Source organism: Gopherus flavomarginatus, chromosome 24 (genome assembly GCF_025201925.1).
Source record: "Gopherus flavomarginatus isolate rGopFla2 chromosome 24, rGopFla2.mat.asm, whole genome shotgun sequence".
Lineage (NCBI taxonomy): Eukaryota > Metazoa > Chordata > Testudines > Testudinidae > Gopherus > Gopherus flavomarginatus.
In genome coordinates, this window is record NC_066640.1 from 679,026 (window position 1) to 694,574 (window position 15,549).

Sequence of the window (15,549 nt, forward strand, 5' to 3'; positions counted from 1 at the left end):
GTCATAGCTTTTACCTGTGTCCAGCACAGCATAGGGGGATATATGCCTGAGCATATGAATAGGTAAATACACAAGTGTGTGCACCAGAGTAAAGATAGCAGTAGAGGTTGAGGCCTGGAAGGACTACTGGATCCTCTTGTCTGACCTCATGTATTTCACAGGCCACCAGCACCCACACACTAAACCTGTATCTAAAATTAGATGCAAATGTTACATCCCACAGAAGACTAAGCTGTTGCATGCCACTAGCCAAGAATAGTCAGGACCGAGGTGCCCCAGAGTCCAAGATCTCTGCAATGGCAGCGCTTAAGTGAGATGTACCTAGATAATGCCAGCAAGTGTGGCCTGTGCTCCATGCCTCAGAAGAAAGTGAAAAACTGCCTATTTGTTCTGAGGCATATGGCAATCAGTGAGACCTGAGCATGTGAGCATCAGCCAGCCAGCCAGCATCTGAGAGAGAGAATGCTCAGTGCCACCTCAAAGGCCTGGCCCTCCCCATCCAGTGTCCCATCTCCATATGTGGCCATCTCTGATGCTTTAGGTTAGGGGACACCCCCCCCCCAAAAAAACCCACCCCCTCTCCCCCCCCCACAACAGAATACATAGGGGCTGGGGGCTGGGTTCAGGGAGGGAGTTGTCAAAAACACCGTATCACCTTTGGGCAAATGGTGTTCACAAAGCAATCACCCCATATCTGATTTTTCAATACTTGTCCTCAAGGGAAACCTGCGCAACATCCCCAAAAGATGGGGGAAGGGATAGCTCAGTGATTTGAGCATTGGCCTGCTAAACCCAGGGTTGTGAGTTCAGTCCTTGAGGGGGCAAAAATCAGTACTTGGTCCTGTTAGAGGGGGCTGGATTCAATGCCCTTTCAAGGTCCCTTCCAGTTCTAGGAGATAGGTATATCTCCTATTATTAAAAAAAAAAGATGAGCCTGGGAACCTAAATTCATAATTTTGCTAGAACCAAAAGCCATGGATTTAACAGGGTTTTATGGCTCATTACAGCTGTTTGCAACATGCCACACTCTGTTACCCTTAATTGCCCACTCAAACCCTTTATGCGTAACAATCTAACATGTTACCCCTTCAGCTTGTCTGTTCCAACATGTATTTAACTCAGCACACTGCTTCCTTCCCCACACCTGAAGAGCTCTTTGTAGCTCCAGAGCTTGTACCTACCACCAACAGAAATTGGTCCAAAAAATATGACCTCACCTACCTTGTCTGTCTCACATTTATGTAATGTTTACCTTTAAATTTTATCAGCAATGAATCTGACGTGGTGGAAAACCTGAATGAAATCTACCAGACAGGAACTTTTGTCCAGATCCATGAAATGCAGGACCTTGGAGACAAGCTGCGCATGATTGTCATGGGGCACCGAAGGTAACTGCATCTGCTACAGAGCCCAGGCATGTGTCTGCCATTCTTGGTGGGCAGGCACATCCTTCAGCTCTCGCCACTGCACATATGTTACTGTACTTGTAATGAGGAAAAGAGGGTCATGGGGTGCTATCTGAGGTCTCTTTGGGGGGCTTGCTATTGTCAGCTAAGTGTTCGCTCAAAATTGAAATCTTATATTTACAATCTGTGCTGCACTTTGCCCCACTCTATTCCTGATAGAATGGGGGTACACATCTCCAGAAGATCTCCCACTCCGGGTTTGGAAGTTTCTGATCTAACAGATAGGGTTAGTGTCTGAGGAAGCACAGTCTGGGTGATAATCTCTGGCAAGGGTAATGGCCTGACTAATCCAGGGGGATAATCCCACTCGTATAACAGCTGTTATTGTTTTAGTGCTATAAGTATGTGTGGCACTTGAGAGAAATGCTAGACAAGCTCCTGCTCAGAAGAGCTTAGTAAAATAGACAACCAGGTTGGAAAAGCCTTTGGGTCTTTCAGATCTAAAGTTACTTGTTTACTAATTTGCATTGTGAAGGCACTCGCTCCATTGTGCTGAGCTCTGCAAAGACATATAGCAGAGATGGTCCCTCAAATGAAAAGATTTCAGTCTAAGTGTGTCCATCCTTATACTTAGACCAGGATGTGATGAGGGAGCCAAGGGTCACAGATTCAAATTCAGTTGTTTTGCTTACTGATAAAGCATGTGTTTTCTTTAAAGGGTTGGTTCTTCAAAACAAAATGTTAAAATCTAGTTACACTTTGATGTAGGGCAGAAATACAAAGGAGCTAACTCAGCAGCCAGTTTCTGTCTTTCATGCTTCAGTTTATTCTTTTTAGTATTTGGTTTGCAAATCCCATGGGGGTTTACAGCTGCCTGATTCTTCGTTATGCTAAATCAATCCTCAGTGTTTCTGATAGAGACCTTAGAAAGGGTGACACCTAAGCATAATATTTAATCCAGAGACTACAAGTAACTCTGCCCCTCCCCGTTCTAGTAGGGTGGTCACATACACCAATGTTAGACTTGCAGTGCTGGCTACACTTCTCTTCTCTTGGTCTTCAGAATTCGTATAAACAAGCAACTAGAGGTTGAGCCTGAGGAATCAGAGTCTGAGAACAAACAGAAAGCAAGAAGGAAGCTGAAGCGCTCCAAGAGAGAGGCTGAAGAAGAGGAGGGACCAAAGGACCAAACTGTGGAGCTGGTGCTAGAACCTGTGGCTGCCTCGCCAGAAGAAGTGCTCATGGTAGAAGTGGACAATGTTGTCCATGAAGATTTTCAGATCACAGAAGAAGTTAAGGTAAGTGAAGAAATCACACAAGCCTAGTGCAGCAAGTGTGTGTATCCAGATCTGTGCCTGAGCTATTGGGGATGTCCTGCACGTGCTGTTTACAGGTCTGTTATACTGTCCATTCGTTTAATCTCACCCCATGGAAGGTGCCTGCTTTTCATAGTCCTAATATTCGTGTCTGCATGTTAATCCCATTACAATGACCCTTCTCAGTGCAACAGCTCTATTGCTCAGGATGCCTGGCCCCTAATTAACATCACTGTAAGAATGGATTGTGCTGTGCATGCATCTCATGTAATAGCTTGTATCCTGTTGGGCATTTATTTTAACTAGCTTGGCTAAAGCATGATTGTAACTTCTTTCAAGGGTGATGTCTGAAGGGCCAACTTGAGAGTGTCGGTTTAATGAACAAGATGATAATAAAGGGCATGATGTGAAACTTAAATGTCTAGGAGGGTAGGCTTACGAGTGCATGGGCTAAAAACACTAAGCTTAACTGGTGACCTGGGTTCAAATGTAGCTTGGTCACCTGACATGGATCTTAGCCTAGGACAGTGGTCCCCAACCTTTTTGTGGCCAGTAGCACATTCATGTTTTCAGAAGAGTGTGGCGGGCGCCAGCAATTTTTCAAGACTTATTTTGTATTTGTACAATAAATAATACGAAAAACATCTTTAATATTACATAATATATGAATCCATAAGATAAAAAGGATAATTTTACATGCAAAAGTTATTAATTAAATTATTTGGCAATTACTCTTTCATCTTACCATGTGAATTTGCTCTTTTTATCTACCTGTAAGAAAAATTAAGGAGTTTTTACAAAATAAATATCATAAACAGTTTTCAGCTTATTTATTTTAAAAAAGTAAAATATATTTGGACCAGCAGTTGGTTTATTATTCTTTCTTTAACATAGAATGAAGCCTGCAGCCCTGGAGTTCTCTCTCCCCAGCAGGTGCTGGGCCACGGCTTCTCTCCCCTGCTGGGCACTAGGTGGGCGCACATAAATGCCCCGGCAGGTGCCATGGCGCCTGTGGGCACCGCGTTGGGGACCACTGGCCTAAGACATGTGACAACAAAAGCTTGCCACAACTGCCAAGCTAGAGCTGCCAAGCTGCCATGCAAGAGCCCAGTCTCCAGGCCCTCCCTCCCTCCCAGAACAGTGAGAAATGGAGGAGGGCAAGCTTCCTTAACAACAACCAGAGTTAAATGGACACATGCAGCAGGGTCTTTTGCCCATCTTACTGGTGTTTCTGGGCCCTGACATGGGAGGAAGAAGCAATTCTGTGCTTGCATTTTCACTCAAGACTTGTGGGTTTCAGACTCTGTTGCTTTGTTTAATAGGCGCTTACTGCAGAAATTGTCAAAACAATCCGGGACATCATTGCCTTGAACCCTCTCTACAGGTACTTTTACCCTGTCCTGTTCTACCTCTGGCTTTCAGCAGTTTTCAGGCATGTTCAGTACTTTGAAGCCATTCTTTCTAGACTCAGTAAATGTCTGTGTGCTGTAGCCTAATCAAAGGACAGCAGTAACTGGAGAGTTTCCTACCTAGGATTTAGCTTCAGGATGGAAGTAGATTTAATGAACAAGATGATAATAAAGGGAATGATATGAAACTTAAATGTCTAGGAGGGTAGGCTCACGAATGCATGGGCTAAAAACACTAAGCTTAACTGGTGACCTGGATTCAAATGTAGCTTAGTCACCTGACGTGAGTCTTAACCTAAGACATGTTACAACAAAAGCTTGCCGCAGCTGCCAAGCTAGGCTTAGGATTCCTGAGATGCAGAGGTGCTACAGAGCTGGGTGGGGGACACTTCCATAGATCTTGCCTGCGTTAAGGCTGGGGTTAGCCACCAATAATTCCTCGCTTTAGTCACCCCATGAGCGCTGGTTGAGCTGGACTGAAAAATGACGTTATTTCACTCTGAAATGCTGAACTGCTGTTTCGTCGCACTTGTCTTGTTGGCTGTATTGAGGAATTTCTTATATGGTATAATTCCAATTATCTGAAAACCCTAGTTATCTGAATCCATAGTGTCCCCATGTAGCCCTGTGTTGCATCTGAAGCATTAAAATAGCTTGCCTGTTAGCCAAAGGCCCAATTATCCAAAAGTTTCAGCTGCTCCCTGGGCCATGTGGGAAAATGGGAGAGTACTGTATTCTTAGAATATTAAATCAAAGAAACCATTTACTTTTTATTAGACATTTTGATTCTTGTTTCCAATTGACCTTTCAGAGAGTCTGTGCTTCAGATGATGCAAGCAGGGCAACGAGTGGTAGATAATCCAATCTATCTGAGTGACATGGGTGCAGCGTTAACAGGGGCAGAGTCGCACGAGCTGCAGGATATCCTGGAAGAAACCAATGTAAGATGAAGAAACTTTTAACTGATAAATCACCTCATATAGCTGCCTCTTTCAAAGCAGATACATCATTACTTGTCATGACTTCTCTAGTGTCCTCTATACTGAGGCCACATTAGCTCTGCATTTGGTTATGGGTTGATTTCAATGGACAATTAAATCTGTGTGTGTGTATGATTTCCATTGTGAGCTAAATTGAAATGGTAATGGGAAGTGGGCATCTCATGACACTTATTGTATTAGGTAAAAGAAACAAAATCTGTTTAAAATGGATCGTAGACTGGAATAATCCAGTGGTCTCACAAAAATGCAGCTCCTTTGCCAAGTGTTAAAGCGTTAAGGAGCTAGTCCTTTTTATCACATTGTATCCTTGCGGGAGGGGTAGAGCACTGCAGGAGGGCATTAGCTCTGTCTCTTCCTTGAAAATGCATCCCTTGTTATCAGCCTGAGTTATCCTTTGAGAGTTAAACCAAATCTTTATCGTCTTTCCTGCATTTGAATGACAGGAGAATTGGTGAGAGGTGGCTTGTTTGATGGTAAACAACTGAGTTTTCCCATCAGTTCCACATTGCTAGATGTTGGCTGTCCAGACTGATCATGCTACGTTGTCCCTTATGTGTTGAAGTCATTGGATGTGCTTCTGTACATGCTTGTCTTCAGCCTGTGAGTGGAGAAGTTATTTTGCACCAGTCTCAGCAGAACTGTGGATACTGGAGAGTTGTAGGTTCATGGAAGAACATTGTGACAGCTCATCAGCCTCCGTTTGTGCCTTTGTCATTAGGCAGTAACCTTTCTCGCCAAGTGCTGACAGGCCTGTGATAAATCTGAAGACATAGTTTGTTGCTGGGTTGTGTTTTTTTTTCAGATTCCCAAACGGCTTTATAAGGCCCTCTCTCTCCTGAAGAAAGAATATGAGCTGAGTAAACTCCAGCAGCGTCTTGGCCGGGAGGTGAGGCTCTAAAGGAACAGGGCACATACCCTGTCTTACAAGTTCTTATACTGCACTCATTGCTGCAATATAAATGAACACTAAGGTAATAGCAGTTATGTGGCGGCATCTCATGTCTCTCAGCTGAACAATGTCATCTGTATTTAGTCTTGTGAAGTAGAAACCTCACTAATTTGCATTAATGACTTGGGTATGCATTGTAGATTAGGAGAAAGTGGACAGAAATTGAAGGAAGTGTGGTACTTTATGTATCCGTTTGATAGGTATACGTCACTTTTAATTTACAAAAACCTCATATTGCACATGTAAATGTTCTATGGCTTCAATTTCAATGAAGAATTGTGTACACACACTGAAAACAATACCATTGTTTTTTATAATAATATACACTCAAGGGAGGAATCCTAATGATTCCTAATGCTCTTTTTTAAAAATTAAATGACATTAAAGCAATGTGACTTCAGTTATTGTGTTAAAAAAAAAATCTTATATTTAATACCTGAGCAACAAAGCCAGTATGTGTGCCATTTCCTGTTAAAGTGAGTTATATGTGACTGACTTTTACAAAACATGCACGAAGGGTACGAAAGGGATGTGATCTAGATATTGGAGCTTTGAAAGGGCCTCGGTTCTAGTTCCAAGAGCTGGGAAATAGATGATGCCTTGTTAAGTTGCTGGAGCCACCTTTGTTTGTAAACTTGAGCGCATGTGACAAAGAAATAATTGAAATGCAATAAATGTGAGACTCCACAATGCTACCCTTGGTCACTTCTTAGAGCCTTAGAGTAGAGCTACACTGCAAGTGCTTTCCAAGGGGTATGTGCATCTTCTCTTGCTGGGGAATTCCCAGTTCATTCAGATCTCTCTGGAAAGTGGTTGGAGGCATATGATGTTGGGTCGGGGAGCAAGGGGGTTAGTTGTAACAGGTTAAAGTTACTGTACTCGTGTCTAGGTTGAGGAGAAGATCAAGCAGACTCATCGCAAGTATCTTCTCCAAGAGCAACTGAAGATTATCAAAAAAGAGCTGGGCCTAGAGAAGGAGGACAAAGATGCCATAGAGGAGAAATTCCGAGAGCGGCTCAAGGATCTGGTAGTGCCAAAACATGTCATGGAAGTGATTGATGAAGAGCTGAACAAACTTGGTTTGCTGGACAATCACTCTTCAGAATTCAAGTGAGTGCCCACAAGTGCTCTGTGCAATGAGGATTAATTAGAGCTGTGTTCGAAATGTGTGCAGTGCCACAGGGCACCTAGAGCAGTGGTTCCCAACGTTCTTACAAAGGGATCCTCCAACTGCCTTTTGTCTCTTATTGTGACTCACCAATAGAGTGTGTGTGCGTGCACCTCTCCCCCACTTCCTTCTCCTCTGCTCCTAGGGATGCCATTTCGGTGGTGGGGAGGGGACACCTTTCAGTGGGAGTCCAGCAGCCACTTCGGACAGCTCTTAGACAGCTTTTTAGATTTTAACCTTCAAAAAATGCATTTTGGAAGCGTTTGTTGTGATTATTTGCTATACCATCCAGTAATTCCCCCAGCCCTATACTCACCCCAAGTCACCTGGCAGCATCGGGCACCCCTAACCATACCTGGCAGCTGCCCCTCCCCTAATCGCACTCTGCTCCATGTTTCAATGAGCTTCCCCCTGCTACCTCCAGAGTCATGAAGGGGCCTGACTCCCCTTGCCCTTCTTGACATCCCAGCCGCCAGCGGGTACTGGCTGATCAGCAGCTGTTTCTGGGGTCTGTGGCTGTCCATGGCTCCTGCCTGCAGAGGGGTGGTGGCACATGGAAGGGATTCCTCACCCCCTTCAGGTGCCCTGCTCACCTGGATTGGCACCGCTGCCCCAGGTGCATGGGAGAATCCTCCTTAAACCCAGAGCTGTGGTGACTGAGAGCACTGCAGGCCAGTCAGGGCTTCCCAGTGAGGGCAGAGCTCTGTGAAACACCCTGGGGGGGGGGTCCACTCAGAGCACTGTACTCAAGATCATTTCTGGGGCATGTGTAGGGCAGGAAAACTATAGCAAAGAACAGATTTGTCAGACATATAGATGAACATAATTTGTTGAGGAAGAGTCAACATGTTTTTTGTAAAGGGAAATCATGCCTCACCAATCTACTAGAATTCTTTGAGGGGGTCAAATGCACACATGGTCAAGGGGGACCCAGTAGATATAGTGTAATTAGATTTTCAGAAACCCTTTGACAAGGTCCTTCGCCAAAGGCTCTTAAACAATGTAAGATGTCATGGGATAATAGGGAAGATCCTCTTATGGACTGGTAACTGGTTAAAAGATAGGAAACAAAGGATAGGAATAAATGGTCAGTTTTCAGAATGGAGAGAGGTAAATAGGGGTGTCCCCCAGGGGTCTGTACTGGGACCAGTCATATTCAATATATTCATAAATGATCTGGAAAAAGGGCTAAACAGTGAGGTGGCAAAATTAGCAGATGATACAAAATTACTCAAGATACTTAAGAATATAAAAGGATCTCACAAAACTGGGTGACTGGGCAACAAAATGGCAGATGAAATTCAGTGTTGATAAATGCAAAGTAATGGCCATTGGAAGACGTAATCCCAACTATACATATAAAAGATGGGGCATAAATTAGCTGTTACCACTCAAGGAAAAGATCTTGGAGTCACTGTGGATAGATAGCTCTCTGAAAACATCCACTCAATGTGCAGTGACAGTCAAAAAAGTGAACAGAATGTTGGGAATCATTAAGAAAGAGATAGGTAATATGACAGAAAATATCATATTGCCTCTATATAAATCCATGGTATGCCCACATCTGGAATACTGCATGCAGATGGAGTCATGCCATCTCAAAAAAGATATATTGGAATTGGAAAAGGTTCATAAAAAGCCAGCAAAAATGGTTAGGGGTATGGAACAGCTGCCATGTGAGGAGAGATTAATAAGACTGGGACTTTTCAATTGAAAAGAGATGACTAAGGAGGATGTGATAGAGGTCTATAAAATCATGACTGGTGTAGAGAAAGTAAATAAGGAAGTGTTATTTACACCTTCTCATAACTCAAGAACTAGGGGTCACCAAATGAAGTTAGTAGAAAGCAGATTTAAAACAAACAAAAGGAAGTATTTTTTCACACAACGCAGTCAACCTGTGGAACTGTTTGCCAGAGGATGTTGTGAAGGCCAAGACTATAACAGGGTTCAAAAAAGAACTAGATAAGTTCATGGAGGACAGGTCCATCAATGACTATTAGCCAGGATGGACAGGGATGGTGTCCCCTAGCCTCTGTTTGCCAGAAGCTGGGAATGGGCGACGGGATGGATCACTTGATGAGTACCTGATCTATTCATTCCCTCTGGGGCACCTGTCGGAAGATGGATCTGGGTATTGGCCACTGTCGGAAGATGGATCTTTGGTCTGACCCAGTATGGCTGTTCTTATGTTCGTATGGGTGGTGTGGGTCTGAGATGGGCTCGTGATGGTAGTGGTAGACCCTTCCCACAACCCTTTGGTTGGTTAGGACACCTCGCTTGGGAAACACTGACCTACAGTGTGGGGATTGCTCTCTTTGCTCCATAGTATTGTTCTCTTCGCATTGTGTAGAACAGGGGTAGGCAACCTATGGCACAGGTGCTGAAGGCGGCATGCGAGCTGATTTTCAGTGGCACTTACACTGCCTGGGTCATGGCTACCGGTCCAGAGGGCTCTGCATTTTAATTTAATTTTAAATGAAGCTTTGTAAACATTTTGAAACCTTATTAACTTTACATACAACAATAGTTTAGTTATATATTATAGACTTAGACCTTCTAAAAATGTTAAAATGTATTACCGGCACGCAAAACCTTAAATCAGAGTGAATAAATGAAGACTCGGCACAGCTCTTCTGAAAGGTTGTGGACCCCTGGTGTAGAATCAGTATCCAGAAATGAAAGGGTAACTTGGCTCTCCCCTGTGGACTTACTGTAGTTCCTGTAAATAATTGTTCTGTTGATTTCTGTTTTCACTGTGTCGATTTACTTTCAACTGTTTCCTTTGGGAGTTCTAGAAATCCATTTCTTACAACCTAATGGGGTGAGCAAGGGTTATGTAGTCCCCTCCCCTAGTCCTCAGTACAAGGCTCACACAGTGCTCTCTTGCTCACTCCCTAAGCAGCTCGGCTTTGGCTCTCAAAAGAGGGCTCTAGATTTCATGAGAAACAAGAGGCTAATCTGTCACATGACCGTGGATCAGCAACATAACTCTTGTTAATTGATTGAAAATGCTTGGGCAGGATGGGAATTGCAAAGGGCTGAATCACTCTTGCAACATAATCTGTTACTCATTGATGTGGGCTTTCAGGAGCATAGAGCAGTGATTCCACACTTTTTACTAAAGGGGACCCATCAACTATATTTGGTCTCTTTGGAGACTCACCATTTTATACAAACAGTGTGTGTTCATGTGCATGCACACAAATATACACTCTTCCTCTGCTCCCTGGGGTGCCATTTCAGGTTTCAGTGTAGGGGCAACGTTCAGCAGGGGTCCAGGGGCCAGTTAGGAGAGTCAGGAGCCATCATTTGGAAAACACTAGCATAGATCAACCTGTACCCAAGCTTTTGGGATTTCACTGTGACCAGGGCTGCATTAATGCAAAGCAGCATTTTGTGTAGTTGTCACACAGTGAATGCCAGAACATCTCTTTGTATCTAAAATATACTAAATATTTTTGCTGGCATAGAAAGAATTCTCTGCCTTGCCATGCTGGAAACGCATCTTAGATTTCCAGCCCCAGTATCTTGGTATCTGGACTGTGAGCACTGCGCTTGACTTTACAACCTTAATAATGTTCTTTTCATGTAGTTCTGTTTGTGTGCAGTTTCCTAGTTTTAAAAAAAGTAAACTAAAAAAGCAAATTCCATCTTGTAGCATTATACTGATAATCCACATGGGTCATCAGCAGGGTTGGAACCATCAGATCTGCCACACAGACCTCTTCCACTTGTGCTGATGGAGCAACTGATAGCAGTAGTAAGCTGGTATCCTCTGTGTGGACCAGCTCTAGAGGGGAAAGAGATGCACTTTGATCATTAGTTTCACAGATGTTTGCTGTCAGCAGGGGAATGACAAGATTCAGAAACCGTGCATTCCGTTCCAGGCTCTGGAGTAGCGTATGCCCTAGTGGGCATAGACTTTGCTGCTGCCAGTTGCCCTTAAAAGTGTGAACCCTTCTGTCCAGTCCTATCTCTTCCCCACTCCTGTCTTCTCATCGTGGTTCCAGTTTCCTTGCCCAGCAAGACCTAGTCTTCTTCCACTCTGTCTCCTTGCCTAGCCAGTCCCAATCCCCCATCAGTTTCTCAGCCGATCTCTGTCCCTCACCCTGGCCTCCAGTCACCTATTTCCCATTGGCTCCCAATCTTGGTCTCAGGTGCCTCCTCCAAACTCAGTGTCTCATCTCTTCTCCCTTGAACCTTCCAAATCTTTCTCACAGTCTCTTTGCCCAGCGAATTACAGTTCTACCCTTGTATTCCAGTTCCTCATTAGATCTGTCTCCCTTACCGTCCCCACCACATTTCCTTTCCCCACCTTGCTGGTTCAGTCCTAATCTCCTTGCCCAGCTAGTCCCAGTCCTCCCTCACCAATCGTAACTCCTCATCCAATCTTGTCTGCCTCAAGTCCCTGCTTCAGAGCATGTGGGTACTAGAGCTTTTAAAAGAAGAGGTTGCTAAAATTCTTCACATAGATGAAACAATGTGTGTTCTCAGAAATGGCTGAACCTGTTGGTTGAAAAATTCAGCCTGAGACAGATACCCAACATGTAAAACTTCAGTCTGAAAGGTTAAGGTTTGCAACATTATAAGCAAGGGTAAAGCGTCTTTTAATGGGAAGGGTCAGGCAAACTTAATAGGTGGTGCTGCCCATCCCACCTGTAAGAAAACATATGGAACATTAATATAGAAACTGTTACAACTGTTCAATGAATGTTCTTCAGGTTGCAGAATCAAGCACCTTAAAATTAGGAAATGGCAGACTCACGTTTGCTTGTGCAACTTTAATTCTGCCTCTTGTGATTCTGTCCGACTTGCTGAATGAGGCAGGGGTCCTATGGAAAAAAAATAGTATGATACCATGTAGTTAAACTGTATGGGGCATACCACAAGGGCTCAGATTTAATGTTGCAGGGGCCAGAGTAAATCTGGTTTCCTAACTTTTGAGAACTTGCCTTTGCCATCTAAATAATGTATTTTTAAACATATTTTATAATTTTCTGTGTGTGTATTCTTGGGTGGGGGGGGGAAGAACCCAAACTTACTTACCACTGTAACAGCTCTCACCCCCCATCATGCATTGTCAGCCAGGTTTGAACTGTAAATCGTCAGTCCATGCAGAAGCACAGACAGCTACCACTTGAGCTACAGGACTGACTGCATTAACTGGCAGCAGGAGGAGGCTCTTATCCCAGAGGGAGTGAGGTGGGCCATGGGAGACAGGAGCCGGGGTGAGGGGAGCAGTGGGGGGAGGTGCTGTGACTTTCTCTCTGCTCCCCAGTAGCTACGGGTGCTTGGTCAGGAGAAGCCAGCCTGGAAACTTTTCCCCATTCCCTCTGAATCTGCCTTGGCAGCTGGTACAGTGCCATCTGCTGCTGCTCCAGTGGCCCAACCTCAGAATGTTCATGTGCCGTCGTTATTGGGGGAGGCTGCCAAAATCTCCCTGCACGATGCAGACAGAAGAGGGGGGCAGTTTTTAACAGTTTGTTTCAGCCAAACTGAACAGAACAGAATTTCAGGTGACAAAGAGAAGACACTTCCTATACGCCCCCCATGAGTACAGTTTATATCCCACTCATCTTAATGAAACTCTCTCTTTCACTGGTGTGTTGGGTTTTTGCAATATTGACTGTTTTGATTGTGTGCTGCTGCCAGTGTTACCCGGAACTACTTGGATTGGCTGACGTCCATCCCATGGGGTAAATGCAGCGAGGAGAACCTGGAGCTAACCAGAGCTCAGGCAGTTCTGGAGGAGGATCACTATGGAATGGATGACGTCAAGAAGCGAATTCTGGTAAGGCAGCGTATGCCATTCTAGGTGGCATTGTGCAGCTTGGCTCATGGCTCTCTGTACAGTTTGTTTCCTCATGTGTCTAATGGGGGAGATGCATGAGCCTTGCTGGTGTAGGGTGGGTAGCGGCATATTTTAGTGGCTCTGTCTGTTTAAGGGTAGCAAGGGTAGTTTGCTTATGACTGTTCAGTGATCTCAAACTAGAGCCCAAGATTTTTGTTCCCCCTCTGTTGAATTGTCATTGACATCTAAAACAGTGGCTCTCAATGTGTGGGGCACATTCCCTTGGGGGGAGGGGCGCAGAGGAATATTCAGGGGGGCATGTGGCCAGGCCGGAGCCAGTCCTCATAGGGAGTGGGAAAGGAGTGCCACACTTCCAGCCCTGCTGTGCCCCCAGACAAGCTCTGCTTCCAACCTCATTCAGGCCCTAGTCCTACTCCATCTCCAGGCCCAACTCCACCCTCACTCCGTCTCTGTCCCCAAACCAGCTCCGACCCCAGTCGCAGCTTCACTCCGGCTCTGCCCTCATCCTCTCTCCACACCCAGACCAGCTCCTCCCACATCCCCAGTTCCATCCCCAGCTCAGCCTTCAGCCCAGGCTCCGCTGCTAAGGAAGCCTTGGCTGTGCAGTAATGGAAGGGGGGCGTGGACAGATTCCGTTACTGATAAGGGGGGTGGGGAGCAGCGGTGGCGGCAACTGGAAAAGATTGAGAACCACTGACCTAAAAGATTGTTGTTCTGATTTCAAACCGCTGTGTACCATTTTGCCACTGGGTGGGGCTGAGCAAATGAGAAAACACTGTAGGGAAATAGTTTCCTGATTAACATTTATTCACTGCCCAGAAACATCATTAATGCAGAGGTCAGGTTTACCAGCCATGCCTCATGCCTTTCCAGAATGTAGAGTGCATCTATATTTAACCCTCTAAAATCCAGGAGAAACAGAGCTTAAGGTGCACACCAGGCTGCCCTTCCACCTTAGCTACCTCCTGCAGCTGGAAAAAGCTACTGTGGATATATTGCAAGTATGTTGCTGCAAGGCTGCCCTATAATAAGCAGACATGAGAGAAAACTATGTAAACGTACCATTTTTTGTGTTGTGCTGTGTCCCACAGAATGGCATTGTCATTCGTCTGCATGCACTCCAACTGCACTGCACAGTATTAGGGTGGCTGTATTGATTGGCACAGGGGCCACTTGCATCAGGTAGCCACAGCTCACACTGTGATATGAGGATAGGTGCATCCGCACCCAGACACAGCAGACACGTTGTTTCTGCACTGAGTTATGTGGGTTGTGCAAGCAGAGGAACACAGTGGCTATTTTTGCCATGGTAGCACACTGGTAACATGCATGACACAGCACTGAAGGGCATGGGTGAACACTTTTCTTAAGGACTCCCTCTGGGACAAAGGGTAACTGTGGGGTGGGCTGTGCAGAGCAGGTTGAAGTGGCTGGGCATAAGCAGGGAGCAGCCAGCTGGTGTTCTCTAAGGCCACGTCCAGACTAGGAATTAAAATCGATTTTAGATACGCAACTTCAGCTACGAGAATAACGTAGCTGAAGTCGAATTTCTAAAATCGAGGTACTCACCAGTCTGGACGGCGCGGCATCGATGTCCGCGGCTCTCCGCGTCGATTCCGGAACTCCGTTCGGATTGATGGAGTTCCGGAATCGATGTAAGCGCGCTCGGGGATCGATACACCGCGTCCAGACTAGACGCGATATATCGATCCCCGAGCAATCGATTTTAACCCGCCGATGCCGCGGGTTAGTCTGGACGAGGGCTAAGCCTGCCCTAAATGAGACTTTTGCCTTTGTGAGGACACAGTCTGACCATTTCTTGTACTGCATCCTCACAGTGCTCCTCCTCATCGGAAAGAATAATGTTACCACGTCTGCCAGGGCAGTTGAGGTTTCATTCAGAGGACAGAGTTCAGATTGTAGGGCAAGGATGGTATATACCTTAACTATCTGGGGTACCCTATGCTCAGATGACCTCAAACCGCTTGGAGGCATGCTGCTCCAGTGTGTTGTGGACACACAGGCCCACACTCTGTGCAGCCACCATCTGTTACAGCAACTTGCTAGAACCAGAGAACCATGCTTCTGCAACTGAGTGAAACTGAAAAGAGCTATGTCCTGCAGAGTGAAACGTGCAAGTATTGGTCCAGTTTCATTTTGTAGCAGAGGCAAGACATTTTTCTCTCTCTCTCTCTAACAATGGGGAGTAGTTCAGGAACACTGAACAGTAGGAGCGGAGTGCACACTGACTGGGAGAGGCAGGTAAGAACCAGTGAGGGTAGGAGGGAGGCATAGAATCCCACTCCCTAAGCCGTAGGGGATAAGTGGCTCCATCCCAGCAGACAGTGGAATGACGGGGCTCCATATATAGCTGTCAGCTCCTTGCCCCCAGCCAGGAGAGGATGTGCCATAGGATCTTTACCAGCCCTCTCCTTCAAGGTTAATCTGAGGAGCTATTTCTTATCTATCTCCTTGGGCATAAATG

At 45.4% G+C, this 15,549-nt stretch overlaps 1 protein-coding gene across 2 annotated transcripts in view; it reads left to right on the plus strand.

Moving 5' to 3' along the window:
• LONP1 (lon peptidase 1, mitochondrial) overlaps nucleotides 1-15,549 on the plus strand; it is a 46,705-nt gene that overhangs the window by 15,779 nt on the left and 15,377 nt on the right. For both annotated transcript variants that reach the window (XM_050933711.1, XM_050933712.1), the window contains exons 3-9: nucleotides 1,269-1,388; nucleotides 2,470-2,704; nucleotides 4,045-4,106; nucleotides 4,943-5,072; nucleotides 5,935-6,018; nucleotides 6,971-7,191; nucleotides 12,905-13,043. In XM_050933711.1, coding sequence (XP_050789668.1) covers nucleotides 1,269-1,388; nucleotides 2,470-2,704; nucleotides 4,045-4,106; nucleotides 4,943-5,072; nucleotides 5,935-6,018; nucleotides 6,971-7,191; nucleotides 12,905-13,043 — 991 coding nt within the window. The remainder of the gene's footprint in view (nucleotides 1-1,268; nucleotides 1,389-2,469; nucleotides 2,705-4,044; nucleotides 4,107-4,942; nucleotides 5,073-5,934; nucleotides 6,019-6,970; nucleotides 7,192-12,904; nucleotides 13,044-15,549) is intronic.